At 32.4% G+C, this 16,019-nt stretch overlaps 2 protein-coding genes across 2 annotated transcripts; one reads left to right on the top strand and one right to left on the bottom strand.

Moving 5' to 3' along the window:
* Window positions 1-1,266: 1,266 nt before the first annotated feature.
* On the bottom strand, window positions 1,267-5,470 carry LOC111689810 (pyruvate carboxylase, mitochondrial-like). The gene is made up of 3 exons (XM_046955158.1): window positions 5,319-5,470; window positions 3,743-5,252; window positions 1,267-1,735 (listed from the first exon to the last, which is right to left on the bottom strand). The coding sequence occupies exons 1-3, from the start codon at window positions 5,415-5,417 to the stop codon at window positions 1,617-1,619; spliced, it is 1,728 nt and encodes a 575-aa protein (XP_046811114.1). The 5' UTR covers window positions 5,418-5,470; the 3' UTR covers window positions 1,267-1,616.
* Window positions 5,471-7,873: 2,403 nt separating this feature from the next.
* Window positions 7,874-13,280, top strand: LOC111682429 (pyruvate carboxylase, mitochondrial). Its single transcript, XM_023444386.2, has 4 exons — window positions 7,874-8,670; window positions 9,671-9,930; window positions 10,002-11,031; window positions 12,613-13,280. Exons 1-4 carry the CDS (start codon window positions 8,368-8,370, stop codon window positions 12,859-12,861), a joined length of 1,842 nt encoding a protein of 613 aa, XP_023300154.2. The 5' UTR covers window positions 7,874-8,367; the 3' UTR covers window positions 12,862-13,280.
* Window positions 13,281-16,019: the final 2,739 nt, after the last annotated feature.

Here is a 16,019-nt window from a genome sequence, read left to right as displayed (position 1 = left end):
TATAGTCTAGTCTATAGTCTAGTCTGTAGTCTAGTTTATAGTCTAGTTTATAGTCTAGTCTATAGTCTATTTTATAGTATAGTCTATAGTATAGTCTATAGTCTAGTTTATAGTCTAGTCTACAGTCTAGTCTAAAGTCTAGTATTAAGTCTTTAGTCTAGTCTATAGTCTAGTCTAAAGTCGAGTCTTTAGTTTAGTCTATAGTCTAGTTTATAGTCTAGTTTATAGACTAGTTTACAGTCTAGTCTATAGTATAGTCTACAGTCTAGTCTATATTCTAGACGATAGTCTAGTCTATAGTCCAGTCGATAGTCTAGTCTATAGTCTAGTCTATAGCCTAGTCTATAGCCTAGTCTATAGTCTAGTCTATAGAATAGTCTATAGTCTAGTCTATAGTCTAGTCTATAGTCTAGTCTATAGTCTAGTCTGTAGTCTAGTCTATAGCCTAGTCTATAGTCTAGCCGATAGTTTAGTCTATAGTTGGTCTATAGTTGGTCTATAGTTGGTTTATAGTATAGTCTAAAGTTTAGTCTATACTATAGTCTATAGGTTAATTTATAGTCTATTCTATAGTCTAGGCTATAGTCTACTCTATAGTCTAGTATATAGTCTAGTATATAGTCTAGTCTATAGTTTAGTCTATAGTCTAGTATTAAATCTTTAGTCTAGTCTAAATTCTAGTCTATAGTCTAGTCTATAGTTTTGTCTATATTGTAGTCTACAGTCTAGTTTATGGTCTAGTCTATAGTTTAGTCTATAGTCTAGTTTATAGTCTGGTCTATAGTCTAGTCGATAATCTAGCCTATAGTCTACTCTATAGTTTAGTCTATAGTCTAGTCTATAGTTAAGTCCATAGTCTAGTCTAAAGTCTAGTCTATAGTGTAACCTGTAGTCTAGTCTATAATTTAGTCTATAGTCTAGTCTATAGTCAAGTCGAAAGTCTAGTCTATAGTCAAGTCGAAAGTCTAGTCTATAGTCTAGTCTATAGCCTAGTCTACAGTCTAGTCCAAAGTCTAGTATATAGTCTAGTCTATAGTCTAGTCCACAGTTTAGTCTATAGCCTGGTCTATAGTCTAGTCTAAAGTCTAGTCTATAGTCTATTCTATTGTCTAGTCTATAGTCTAGTCTATAGTCTAGTCCACAGTTTAGTTTATAGCCTGGTCTATAGTCTAGTCTAAAGTCTAGTCTATAGTCTAGTCTATAGTCTATTCTATTGTCTAGTCTATAGTCTAGTCTATAGTCTAGTCTTTAGTCTAGTCTATAATCTAGACTTGTCTTGTCTATAGGCTAGTCTATAGCAAATAAAAATTAATTAAAATACTGGCCCAGGGGTCAAACACAAAACCTTTAACGTAATTTATTACACGTGATAATAGTCAAACCTTAAACAGAATTGTTGAATTAAGCGTTGATTAACTATTGTTTAAACTAAGATTACCAATTTAATGACATTTTATCTACCAACCTGTAGTGAAAGTTCCATGTTTTTTAATATTTTAATAATTTTTTATATAAACTTAAACCCTTCAAACGATTCATAAATAAATTTGAACCGATTTGTTTTATCCATCTTTTATTTGTTATGAAAGTATGTACGTATGTAAATATAATTAGTTTTATGAAGTGTTTTTTAGGTTAGAATTTTTCTGAAATTTTGTTACAACACACAATGAATTTGAAAACATACCTTTAGCTTCACCACGTTCTTCGCGTTCTATGGCTTCGCGAGATAAATCTTCATTGTAGCAAAAAAACAAATAATTGACGTGAAGGAAGAACGTTGGCATTATCGATTTGTAAGTGTAGCCACATTTATTTAGTTGTTGTTAATTGTCAACAAATTGCATGAAGTTTTTGTTTTATGTTTTTGAAAACAGATTTTGTGTTATGGATGATGTGTAGGATTTTTTTTTCAGTGTATTAATAACAAAATGCAACATATAAAAGAAAATAAATATTTTTAAATTAGGAAAGTAATTAAACAAATAAAGCTAAAATTTAAAAAATAATTAACATTTGATGATGTTGAAAACATAAGTTGAGATAAAGAAACAACTCAAGCCAAAGTGATGACGTCCTGTTGTTAAAATAATATGGGGTCCAACAAAGATCATTGATAAGAAATTTGATCTTTAATAGGAAAAAAAATTGTACTGCTGCTTATTTTTATAGTTTTGTTTATAAATATGCTTTTATTTCTATTATTACTTTAAAAATATTTTTGAATTATAAAAATGTGCGAAAACAACCTAAATTAGTTTGACAAGAGTTGATTGATTTGTAAACAATAGGTCAAGTATAGTCTAATCTTTAGCCTTTACTGTAATTTAACCCTAAATGTCTAATGATGTTACGAATATAGTATAGTCAGTTCAAAATCACTAGTTGATTATAATCTAAAATAATGTATCTAGTTACTCTATAGTCTAGTCTATTCTATAGTCGAGTCTATAATCTAGTTTATAGTCTAGTCTATTGTCTAGTCTATAGTCTAGTCTATAGTCTAGTCCATAGTCTAATCTACAGTCCAGTCTATAGTCTAGTCTATAGTATAGTCTCCAGTCTAGTCGATAGTCTAGTCTATAGTCTAGTCTATAGTCTAGTCTATAGTCTAGTCTATAGTCTAGTCTATAGTCTAGTCTATAGTCTAGTCTATAGTCTAGTCTATAGTCTAGTCTATAGTCTAGTCTATAGTCTAGTCCACAGTCTAGTCTATAGTCTGGTCTATAGTCTAATCTATAGTCTAGTCTATAGTATAGTCTATAGTATAGTCTATAGTATAGTCTATAGTCTATAGTCTAGTCTATAGTCTAGTCTATAGTGTAGTCAATTGTCTAGTCTATAGTCTAGTCAATAGTCTAGTCTATAGTCTAGTCTACAGTCTAGTCTATAGTCTAGTCTATAGCCTAGTCTATAGTCTAGTCTATAGTCTAGTCTATAGTCTAGTCTATAGTCTTATCTATAGTCTAGTCTATAGTCTAGTCTATAGTCTAGTCTATAGTCTAGTCTATAGTCTAGTCTATAATTTAGTCGATAGTCTAGTCTATAGTCTAATCTTTATTCTAGTCTATAGTCCATAGTTCTAATCTATAGTCTAGTCTATAGTATAGTCTGCAGTCTAGTCTAGTTTATAGTCTAGTCTATAGGCTATAATATAGTCTAATCTATAGGCTAGTCCGTAGTCCATAGTCTAGTCTTGTCTATAGTTTATTATTTAGTCTAATTTATAGTTTAGTCTATTGTCTAGTCTAGTCAATAGTCTAGTCTATAATCCAGTTTATAGTCTAGTCTATAGTCTTGGCATTAGCGTAGTCTATAGTCAAGTCTATAGTTTAGACTATAGTCTTGTCTAGCCTATAACCTAGTATAAATGTAATCTGTAGACTACATTATAGTCTGGTCTGTAGGCTACTCTATCCTGGATTCTTTTCTATAGTCTGCTTTATAGTCTAGTCTTTAGTTTAGTCTTAGTTATAAAAATCTTTTGGATTCCTAAAGACTTTTTAAAACTTAGAAACTCTCAAACAAATATCTTAAGATCTCTTTAAAGATCTGCTGCATAAATTACCGAATGATAACAAAGTGAGGTTAGAAACCAGTTAACATATAGAAAAAAAACGAAGACCTTCAAAGCCATTCCTTTTCAAATAAAAGCAAAAAATTTACAAAATTTTATGCCACTTTTTAGTTGCCGCAACAAATAAACAAAGCAACCAAAACCCAATGTATTCATAAAACTTACCCAGAGGAACAGTAGGAACATGGGGAGAAACTTCAGCAGGTTTCAAAGTGGTAGCCAAGGGGGTCTGAGGTCCGTTAACCAAAACTTCACCCAAATAGTTAAGCAGTTTTTGAGCACGATTTTGTGAGTGGCGGAATTTGAACAGCTGAGGATGTTCATCAATGAAGTAGGTATCGAGGACACCATGAAGGAATTTTTGATTTTCCAAGACGTTCAACAAGAAGGGAATGTTCGTCTTGACACCACGAATACGGAATTCACGCAAGGCACGGTTCATCTTAGAGGCAGAGCTTTGTAAATCGGTGGCATGAGAAATGATTTTGACTAGTAAAGAATCATAGTAGGGAGAGATGATGGCACCAGCAAAGGCGGAAGCACTATCCAAACGGATGCCCATACCCTCACCGGAACGGAATACTTCAATACGACCGGTGCTAGGTTGGAATTCGTTGGCGGGATCTTCAGTGGTGACACGACATTGGATGGCATAACCACGAGGTTGAATCTTATCTTGGGTATAGCCAAGTTCAGGCAAGGTCATACCTTCAGCAACACGGATTTGTGATTGCACCAAATCGATACCAGTGATTTCTTCAGTTACAGTGTGCTCTACTTGCAAACGAGCATTGACTTCAATGAAATAGAAGTTACCCGATTCATCGCACAAGAATTCCACAGTACCGGCGTTTTCATAACCCACATGTCTGGCCAAACGTACAGCAGCTTCAGTCATTTTATCACGTACCTCCTTGGGCAAACGAGGAGCGGGAGCAATTTCCACTACCTTTTGATGACGACGTTGTACGGAACAATCACGTTCATACAAATGCACCACATTACCAGCCTTATCACCCAATAATTGTACCTCAATGTGACGTGGGCGTTCAATGAACTTTTCAATAAACATGGCACCATTACCGAAAGCAGCCTTAGCTTCTGAACTGGCACGTTCAAACATCTCCTCAACTTCATCCATTTTACGAACGACACGCATACCACGACCGCCACCACCATAGGCAGCCTTAAAGATAACAGGAAGACCATGTTTCTTACAGAATTCAACAGCTTCTTCTTTGGTTGTGACAGGACCATCAGTACCGGGTACAATGGGTACACCAGCTTCGATGGCAGCAATACGTGCGGCAACTTTGTCACCCATCTGTTGGACAACCTTGGGAGAGGGACCAATAAAACGAAGACCAGCATCGATGACAGCCTGAGCAAAATCACTACGTTCTGAAAGGAAACCATAACCAGGATGCACAGCATCTACATCATTCTCCTTACAGACACGTATAATTTCTGGAATGCTTAAATAAGCTTCAACTGGTGGCAAACCCTTGCCCACCAAATAGGCTTCATCGGCCTTTTGACGATGCATGTGCATTTTATCTTGTTCCGAATAAATGGCCACCGATTTGATGCCCAATTCGGTACAGGCACGGAAAACACGAATAGCAATTTCACCACGATTCGCCACCAATACAGAGCGAATGGGTTTGTATTCAACCTGAGAGAGGAAAGAGATAAAGAAATTATCGCTTTGATTTTGTTGTTGTTTTTTTACGATATTTACCTGTGTAGAGTAAGCATTTTTGTTATATAAATAGACACGGACTCGGGGGGCAGTCTGCCGTAAAGACTTGAAGGCGTTATGGGCAACTCCAAACAACATCTTTATGCTTTATTCAAATCTAAAAATAAAGAAATTTCATAAGAATTTGTTTAAAAAACAAATAAAACCCTCCGATTCGGGGGTACTACGGTTGTATGGGGGCTAGGAGAAATAATGGACCGATTTCAACCATTTTCAATAGCGTTCGTCCTTGAAAGGGTATGTGCCAAAGTTCATCAAATTATCTTGAAAATTGCGACCTGTAGCGTGCGCACAATGTTTACATGGACACACAGACAGACGGACGGACGGACGGACGGACAGACGGACGGACAGACGGACATAGCTAAATCGACTCAGAGAGTGATTCTGAGCCGATTGGTATACTTTAAGGTGGGTGTAGGACCAATATTTTTGGGTGTTGCAAACTTCAGCACAAACGCATAATATCCTCCCCACTATAGTGGTGTAGGGTATAAAAAGTATCCATAAAAAATTCCCGGATTAAAAATTCCCAACTAACTACTTAGGGTGGGTTACTTACTACTCAGTTAAACTAGGCTTAACTTGCTGTTAAATTAAACTCGGAACAAATTTAGGCGGACATTAACCGATGATTGTTTTAAATGGTTTTTAAACATTTTTCCAAAATTTTTCATTTTACAAAAGTACTATTTGCAAAAAACAGCTGTTCATTGTTTTTGTTTTTAAGTAAAAAAGTTGGCAATACTAACAAAGTTTATTGAACTTAAATCCAAAACTGAAAAACACAATCATCAGTTAAAGTCCGCCTAAATTTGTTTCAAGTTTAATTTAACAGCAAGTTAAGCCTAGTTTAACTGAGTAGTAAGAAACCCACCCTAAAGAAATGTTCTAAATAAAAGTGTGTGCATGTTGATCAGCAACGATCATTAATTTCTACTTTTCCTTATAGAATTTGTTAGTCACATGATCATTTAGTAATAAACGTGTTTGCATGTTTTAAATACAAAATTTTGGCCTTAAAAAATGCATTTTATTTAACTTGAACTTGAAACATATTACGATTTTGAAATGATCAGACAAAACATTCATCGTACTCGTGTATATTATTACTTTCAACCGGTTTTACTTAAAATTTAATATTTATGAAATTGTAATACAAAAACTGTACAACAGAATACTAAATTAACAAAAACGAATGTCCCGATATTCAAATGACAATTACAAAAATAATGAAAATCTACTACTAATTCTACTACTTCTTTATTATCACTACTTTTAATTTACATCATTCTTTAGTTACACCTTTTTCAAATACAAACAAATCCTAGACAAGCAATAATTTACAAAACATACTAGTAGTTATTTTTATTCTGAAAAACTACAATTTTGCCATAAATTATTAGGAGTCTTATTTACAATATCCTTGTGTCTTTATAAATGTTAAGAAAACCAAGAAGAAAAATTTATAACAATTGCTTAGTCCAACCCTAGTAAATGTCTTAACAGTAATTACAACCTGTACAATATATATTTGATTAAGACACTCCCAATTCGAAGAAACCTTTACCAATCACTTCAGTAAATATTGGTGTAAAGAATTGAGTAAACTCAATATCTTGTTAATGGCTCAATAAATATAATTGCATAGTTAGCACAAACGAATAGATTGTACGGGGTACAGTGGGTGACAGAAAGACAATTATATGTTATTAAAATTATAGGCAAACGGAAAAGATTTTGGAAAATCTGATTTTATATTAGAAAATTCTTATAATAGTTCAGACTATAGATATTTCTATAGACTAGACTGTAGACTGGACTATAGACCCGATTAAAGACTAGACTATAGATTAGACTATACACTAGACTATAGTCTATAAACTAGACTGTAGAATAGCCTATATAATAAACAATAGATTAAATATATACTAGACTATAGATTAGACAATATCACAGACTTTAGATTGGACTAAAGACTAGACTTGAGACTAAAATATAGACTAGACTATAGGCTAAACTATAGAATAGAATATAGACTAGCCTACATACTACATATACTATAGACTAGACTATATACTAAACTATAGACTAGACTATATACTAGACTATAGTCTAATATATAATCTAGTCTATAGACTAGACTAAAGACTAGGCTATAGACTAGAGTATAGACTAGACTATAGACTAAACTTTAAACTATAGTATAGTTGTTGATCTATAGTATAGTTACTATACTATAGATCAACTACAGACTAGACTATAAACAAGACTACAGACTAGACTATAGACTAGACTATAGACTAGACTATAGACTAGACTATAGACTAGACTACAGACTAGACTATAGACTAGACTATAGACTAGACTATAGACTAGACTATAGATTAGACTATAGACTAGACTATAGACTAGACTATAGACTAGACTATAGACTAGACTATAGACTAGACTATAGACTAGACTATAGACTAGACTATAGACTAGACTATAGGCTAGGCTATAGACTAGACTATAGAATAGACTATAGACTAAACTATAGCCTAAACTATACACTAGCCTACAGAATAGACTCTAGACTATAGTCTAGACTTGACCATAACCTATAGTTGCAATTAAGTCCCAAAGATTATCTGAAATTTTATCCATCTTGTTTAATAACGTCTCCATTAACATAACTCCCTCACATCTCTATAATACCGCTAATTATTATTTAATTTGTTTTATAATTTGTAAATTAATTTTTAAATGATGTATGTTTTTTACCCATGTTCAAGGGCTATTTTTTTCCAAATTTTATAATTAACTCTAAATTTAAGGGGCTTGAAAAAAATTAATAGCTGAAAACAAATTCGCATGCATTTTTACCTTATACCTCGCAAACCATTAAATTATCAAAAAATTAATTATAAAATCTTCCCCATCGCACATAGTTACCGAACCCCCTAAGGGTTTACGTCACATTTTGACCAGCCAAGGTCCTGAGGCCTTCGCCAAGGAGGTACGTTCCCGTAAAAACCTCCTCTTGATGGACACCACCTACAGAGATGCTCATCAATCGTTATTGGCCACCCGTGTTCGTTCCCATGATCTTTTGAAGATTTCTCCCTATGTTGCTAATAAATTCAATAATTTGTATTCTTTGGAAAATTGGGGTGGTGCTACCTTTGATGTAGCACTACGTTTCTTGCACGAATGTCCCTGGGAACGTTTGGAAGAGATGCGTAAATTGATACCCAACATTCCATTCCAGATGTTGTTGAGAGGTGCTAATGCTGTGGGTTATACCAACTATCCCGATAATGTAGTCTATAAATTCTGTGAATTGGCGGTAAGTAATAAGTGATTGTGTAATTGTTTCTATTATAGCTTGTTATAACATACATATAAGCGAATTTGTTGTAGTGCCACAAAGAAAGGTCTCGTGGCTGTTTTTGGCACTAAATTTGTCGGTTTTATATAAACTAACCTATTCACTATAATATGGGTATGCGAGGTCATAAATTGTTTTGAAGAGATACATTTTTTTCTCTAGAATCATCTGCAGACTTTAGTCTTTGGATTTTCGAGATTTAGTTGCTCTCGATCTACTTTATGTTTGATGTTCTCTCTTGTAAAAGATCTCTTAATCCGAAAATGACTCAATATGAAAAATTTCTATGGAATTCCTTAAAACTTCCCTGGTTTCCATCATCTAGCTGATCTTGATCTGCATTATACTTGATATTCTTCTCTTTTTATGTAGCAGATCTCTAAAACGAGAATTGACACATTTTCTAATATTTCTCTTGACATGATTGTTCTCCGAACTTAATTTTAACATCCAAATTCCATAAAATGATCGGATGTTAGTTGAAGTGGTGATCAGCAACAAACTTTCTCATTAAGATATAAAGAACGTGAATATATCTTTCTAGGTCATTTGATCTTACAAGAACATCTGTTCTATCCACTCAAAAGAACGAGTGCATATAAAAGAACAGTAAAAGTATAAGAAAATGAAAAATCACTTACCATGTGATGTTAAAAACAAACTTGAAAACAAATTGATCGAACTAGATGTCACTTTGATCAATAGCATCACATGACATGTATACAACAGAAGGAATGTTGATCAACTTAATATTCGCTATATTCGCAAATATATCGTCACACACCTTTCCCTTCTACTTTCAAAGTATTCTCCATAAAATTATCGATGCATATGTTGTTTTCTCTACAAGATCATTAAGATTCTATAAATTATTGATAAGATTCTATAAATTGTAGTGTTTCCTCATAACTCACTAACCATCATTAATTAAAAACAATTTCCCCTCAAACGATTACAGGTTCAAACTGGTATGGATATCTTCCGTGTCTTCGATTCCTTGAACTACTTGCCAAATTTGATTTTGGGTATGGAAGCTGCCGGTAAAGCTGGTGGTGTTGTTGAAGCTGCCATTTCGTATACCGGTGATGTTAGTGATCCAGCACGCACTAAATACGATCTTAAATACTATACCAACTTGGCTGACGAATTAGTTAAGGCCGGCACACATGTATTGTGTATCAAGGATATGGCTGGTTTATTGAAACCCCAGGCTGCTACGTAAGTTTAAACATTAAACTCTCAGGTTTGGGCAGGATATTAGTTTTTTTAATTGTTTCTTGTTTAAATAGACTTTTAATTTCTGCCATTCGTGACAAGCATCCCGATGTACCAATTCACATTCACACTCACGATACCTCAGGCGCTGGTGTTGCCTCAATGTTGGCTTGTGCTCATGCTGGTGCCGATGTTGTTGATGTTGCTGTTGACTCCATGTCCGGCATGACTTCTCAACCCAGTATGGGTGCTGTGGTTGCCTCTTTGCAAGGCACTCCCTTGGATACCCAATTCGCTTTAAGTGATGTTTCCGAATATTCTGCCTACTGGGAACAGACACGTACCTTGTACGCTCCCTTCGAATGTACCACCACCATGAAGTCTGGCAATGCTGATGTCTACATGAACGAAATTCCCGGCGGTCAATACACCAACTTACAGTTCCAAGCTTTCTCATTGGGTTTGGGCGATTTCTTCGAGGATGTCAAGAAGGCCTACAGAGAAGCCAACTTGTTGTTGGGCGATATTATTAAAGTAACTCCCTCCTCCAAGGTGGTCGGTGATTTGGCTCAGTTTATGGTCCAGAACAAATTGTCATCCGATCAAGTATTGGAAAAGGCCGAAGAATTGTCATTCCCCAAGTCGGTTGTCGAATTCTTGCAGGGTTCTATTGGTATTCCACACGGTGGCTTCCCTGAGCCATTGCGTTCACGTGTCCTTAAGGATATGCCACGTGTTGAAGGCCGCCCTGGTGAGAATTTGGCCCCCTTGGACTTTGACAAATTAAAGAAGGATCTTAAGGATTCCCATCCTCGTGTCACCGAACGTGATGTTATGTCTGCTGCTTTATATCCCGCTGTAACTGAAGAATATTTGCATTTCCGTGAATCTTATGGTCCCGTTGATAAATTGGATACACGCATTTTCTTGACCGGTCCTAAAGTAGGTGAAGAATTCGAAGTCAGTCTAGAGAAGGGTAAAACTTTGAGTTTGAAGACTTTGGCTATGTCGGAAGATTTAACACCAAATGGTGAACGTGAAGTGTTCTTCGAAATGAACGGTCAATTACGTTCCGTATTGATTCGTGATAATGAAGCTTCTAAGGTGAGTTTTAATACGAAAAAATATTTTTAATGAAGACACTTTTCTGAAGGAATGTGTTTGAGGAAGAAGTTTTTCTATAGAAACATGTCAAACAAGACCATTTTCTATAGAAATGCGGATAAAATGATACTTTCTATAGAAATATGTCTAAGAAGAAACTTTTCTTTAGAAATTGGTTATTTCTCTAAAGAAATGTGTTTAAGGAAGTCATTTTTCTACAGAAATGTGTCTATAGAAGACACTTTTCTATTGAAATGTGTATATAGAAGACACTTTTCTTCTATAGAAATGTGTCTATAGAAAAGTGACTTCTATAGACACATTTCTATAGAAAAGTGTCTTCTATGGACACAATTCTATAGAAAACTGTCTTCTATAGACACATTTCTATAGAAAAGTGTCTTCTATAGACACATTCCTATAGAAAAGAGGCTTCTATGGACACATTTCTATAGAAAACTGTCTTCTATAGACACATTTCTATAGAAAAGTGTCTTCTATAGACACATTTTTCTAGAAAAATGTGTTTAATTGACACATTTTTATAGAAAAGTGTCTTTTATAGACACATTTCTATAGAAAAGTGTCTTCTATAGACACATTTCTATAGAAAAGTGTCTTCTATAGACACATTTCTAAAGAAAAGTGTCTTCTATAGACACATTTCTATAGAAAAGTGTCTTCTATAGACACATTTCTATAGAAAAATATCTTCTATAGACACATTTCTATAGAAAAGTGTCTCCTACAGACCCATTTCTCTAGAAAAGTGTTTTCTATAGACACATTCCTATAGAAAGGAGGCTTCTATGGATACATTTCTATAGAAAACTGTCTTCTATAGACATATTTCTATAGAAAAGTGTCTTTTATGAACAAATTTCTATTAAAAAGTGTCTTCCACAGACACATTCCCATAGAAAAGAGGCTTCTATGGACACATTTCTCTAGAAAAGTGTCTTCTATAGACACATTTCTATAGAAAAATGTATTCTATAGACACATTTCTATAAAAAAGTGTCTTCTATTGACACATTTCTATAGAAAAATGTCTTCTATAGACACATTTCTATAGAAAAGTGTCTTCTATGGACACAATTCTATAGAAAACTGTCTTCTATAGACACATTTCTATAGAAAAGTGTCTTCTATAGACACATTCCTATAGAAAAGAGGCTTCTATGGACACATTTCTATAGAAAACTGTCTTCTATAGACACATTTCTATAGAAAAATGTCTTCTATAGACACATTTCTATAGAAAAGTGTCTCCTATAGACACATTTCTCTAAAAAAGTGTCTTCTGTAGACACATTCCTATAGAAGGGAGGCTTTTATGGATACATTTCTATAGAAAACTGTCTTCTATTGACACATTTCTATAGAAAAATGTCTTCTATAGCCACATTTCTATAGAAACATGTCTCCTATAGACACATTTCTGTAGAAAAGTGTCTTCTATAGACACATTTCTCTAAAAAAGTGTCTTCCATAGACACATTTGTATAGACTTTTATATAGAACTTTGACTTAAAGAAAATAAACCCAAAATTGTAATTTCTACTTTTTCTTCTTCCTCAGGAAATGCACATTCATCCTAAAGCCTCCAAATCGAACAAGAACGAAGTTGGTGCTCCAATGCCTGGTACCGTAATCGATGTACGCGTTAAGGAAGGTGATAAAGTAGAAAAGGGTCAACCTTTGGTTGTCTTGTCGGCCATGAAAATGGAAATGGTGGTACAAGCACCCAAGGCTGGTATTGTTAAGAAATTGGAAGTTATCAATGGTATGAAATTGGAAGGCGATGACTTATTAATGATTGTAGAATAAATTAGCCAAATAAAACGATGATCATACAATATATAAGCGTCATCCTTTTTCCCCTGTGTATTCACATACCTACTCCTCATTCAATTTTAGATGTAGTAAAATGTTTATGTTTAAAAAAATATACGTGCGCGATTTTTTTAGAAATCTTTACACAAACCATTTTCTACAAAAAAAATAAAATAAACAAAATTAATTAAATTTAAATATTTAAAATAGATTTAATGCTAAAGTACCAGTGATAATGTTTTAAAAGGCCAATCGAAAGTTCAAAATAAATGACATCATGTAATACGTTTATATACTTAATTAAGCTTCAAAAAACAACAACAAATTTTTTATTATTTTTTTTTACTTTTTTTTGATTTCAATTCTTTTTTCTTTTTTAACGCACAATACAACTATAAGTTTTGTAAATTATAAACTTTATTTCTTATTTTCTTTTTCTTAATTGTTCATTTATTGTTTAAAATAATATGAGTCCTTTTTTTATAAAATAATTGTTAAGTGTTGTTAACTTCTATTATTTTTTTATTTTATAGTTATAATTTTTTTGTTTGTTTCTTTAAGCTTTAAAGTTATGTATATGTATAGCTTTTTAATTTTTTATAATAATTTTTTTAATAAAAATATGTATAATTTCTTTTTTGTGAAAAGTTAAATAAATTATAATCGTTTTGAAATAAAAATTAAAAAAAAAAATATATATTAAAAAAAATGTTTTTTTTTGTTTTTTTATAGAAAACTTCTATATTTCTATAGAAAAATATTTTCTATAGACAGATTTCTATAGAAAGTCATTTTCTATATACACATTTCTATAAAAAAAAAGTGTCTTCTACAGACACATTTCTATACAAAACTATATTCTATAGATAATTTCAATAGAGAAATGTATTCTATAAACACATTTCTATAGAAAAGTGACTTAAATGGACACACTTCTAAAGAAAAGTGTATTCTGTTAAGACATTTCGATAGAAAAGTGTCTTCTGTAGACACATTTCTATAGAAAAGAGTCTTCCATAGATATATTTCTATAGAAAGTGTCTTTTATATACACATTTCTATAGAAAACTGTCTTCTATTGTCACATTTCTATAGAAAAGTCTCTTCTATAGACACATTTCTATAGAAAAGTCTCTTCTATAGACACATTTCTATAGGAAAGTCTTTTCTATAGACACATTGCTATAGAAAAGTGTCTTCTATAGACACATTTCTATAGAAAAGTGTTATCTATAGACACATTTTTATAGATAAGTGTCCTCTATAGACACATTTCTATAGAAAAGTGTCTTCTGTAGACACATTTCTATAGAAAAGTGTCTTCTATAGACACATTTCTATAGAAAAGTGTCTTTTATATACACATTTCTATAGAAAACTGTCTTCTATTGTCACATTTCTATAGAAAAGTCTCTTCTATAGACACATTTCTATAGAAAAGTCTCTTCTATAGACATATTTCAATAGAAAAGTCTCTTCTATAGACACATTTCTATAGAAAAGTATCTTCTATAGACACATTTCTATAGAAAAGTGTCTTCTATAGACACATTTCTATAGAAAAGTGTCCTCTGTAGACACATTTCTATAGAAAAGTGTCTTCTATACCATATTTCTATAGAAAAGTCTCTGCTATATACACATTTCAATAGAAGTGTCTTTTATACACACATTTCTATAGGAAAGTATCTTCTATAGACGCAATTTTATAGAAAAGTGCCTTCTATAGACATATTTCTATAGAAAAGTCTCTGCTATAGACACATTTCTATAGAAAAGTCTCCTCTATAGACACATTTCTATAGAAAAGTCTCCTCTATAGACACATTTCTATAGAAAAGTGTCTTCTATAGACACATTTCTATAGAAAAGTGTCTTCTATTGACATATTTCTATAGAAAAGTGTCTTCTATTGATACATTTCTATAGAAAAGTGTCTTCTATTGACACATTTCTATAGAAAAGTGTCTTCTATACCACATTTCTATAGAAAACATTCTGTTAAGACATTTCGATAGACACATTTCTATAGAAAAGAGTCTTCCATAGATAATTTTCTATAGAAAGTGTCTTCTTTAGACACATTTCTATAGAAAAGTGTCTTCTATAGACACATTTTTATAGATAAGTGCCTTCTATAGACACATTTCTATAGAAAAGCGTCTTCTATTGATACATTTCTGTAGAAAAGTGTCTTCTATACCACATTTCTATAGAAAAGTTTTTTTTTATAGACACATTTCTATAGAAAAGTATTCTGTTAAGACATTTCTATAGAAATGTGTCTTCTGTAGACACATTTCTAAAGAAAAGAGTCTTCCGTAGATACATTTCTATAGAAAGTGTCTTCTTTAGACACATTTCTATAGAAAAGTGTCTTCTATAGACACATTTTTATATATAAGTGCCTTCTATTGACATATTTCTATAGAAAAGTGTTTTCTATAGACACATTTCTATAGAAAAGTATCTCCAATAGACAAATTTTTATAGAAAAGTGCCTTTTATACATAAATTTTTATAGAAAAGTGTCTTTTATACACACATTTCTATAGGAAAGTATCTTCTATAGACGCAATTTTATAGAAAAGTGTCTTCTACATACACATTTCTATAGAAAAGTCTCTGCTATAGACACATTTCTATAGAAAAGTCTCTTCTATAGACACATTTCTATAGAAAAGTCTCTTCTATAGACACATTTCTATAGAAAATTGTCTTCTATAGACACATTTCTATGTAAAAGTGTCCTCTGTAGATACATTTCTATAGAAAAGAGTCTTCTATTGACACTTTGCTATAGAAAAGTGTCTTCTATACCACATGTCTATAGAAAAGTCTATGCTATATACACATTTCTACAGTGTCCTTTATATACACATTTCTTTCTTCTGTAAACACATTTGTATAGAAAACTGTCTTCAACAAACACATTTCTATAGAAAAGTGTCTTATTTAAACATATTTCTATAAAAAAGTGTTTCTATTTAACACATTTCTATAAAAAAAAGTGTCTTAAAACACATTTCTATAAAAAAAGTATCTTACTTAAAAACAATTCCACTGATCAAATACACATTTCTTAATAGAAAAGTGTCCTGTAAACACAAAAAGATATCTATACAAGTATTGTTTATAATTATACATTCTAT

This window comes from Lucilia cuprina, chromosome 6 (assembly GCF_022045245.1).
Source record: "Lucilia cuprina isolate Lc7/37 chromosome 6, ASM2204524v1, whole genome shotgun sequence".
Taxonomy (NCBI): Eukaryota; Metazoa; Arthropoda; class Insecta; order Diptera; family Calliphoridae; genus Lucilia; species Lucilia cuprina.
Note: the sequence above shows the minus strand (reverse complement) of the source record. Positions and strands in the feature narration are given on the sequence as shown.

Excerpts from the sequence above, each read along its gene's own strand:
- LOC111682429 (XM_023444386.2), top strand. The coding sequence starts at position 8,368 with ATGGACACCACCTACAGAGATGCTCATCAATCGTTATTGGCCACCCGT. Across the intron at positions 8,671-9,670 it reads ATAAATTCTGTGAATTGGCG|GTTCAAACTGGTATGGATAT; the intron begins GTAAGTAATAAG and ends AAACGATTACAG. Across the intron at positions 11,032-12,612 it reads GTGATAATGAAGCTTCTAAG|GAAATGCACATTCATCCTAA; the intron begins GTGAGTTTTAAT and ends CTTCTTCCTCAG.
- LOC111689810 (XM_046955158.1), bottom strand. The coding sequence starts at position 5,417 with ATGTTGTTTGGAGTTGCCCATAACGCCTTCAAGTCTTTACGGCAGACT. Across the intron at positions 5,253-5,318 it reads AAAATGCTTACTCTACACAG|GTTGAATACAAACCCATTCG; the intron begins GTAAATATCGTA and ends TTCCTCTCTCAG. Across the intron at positions 1,736-3,742 it reads TGTTCCTACTGTTCCTCTGG|ATTTATCTCGCGAAGCCATA; the intron begins GTAAGTTTTATG and ends GCTACAATGAAG.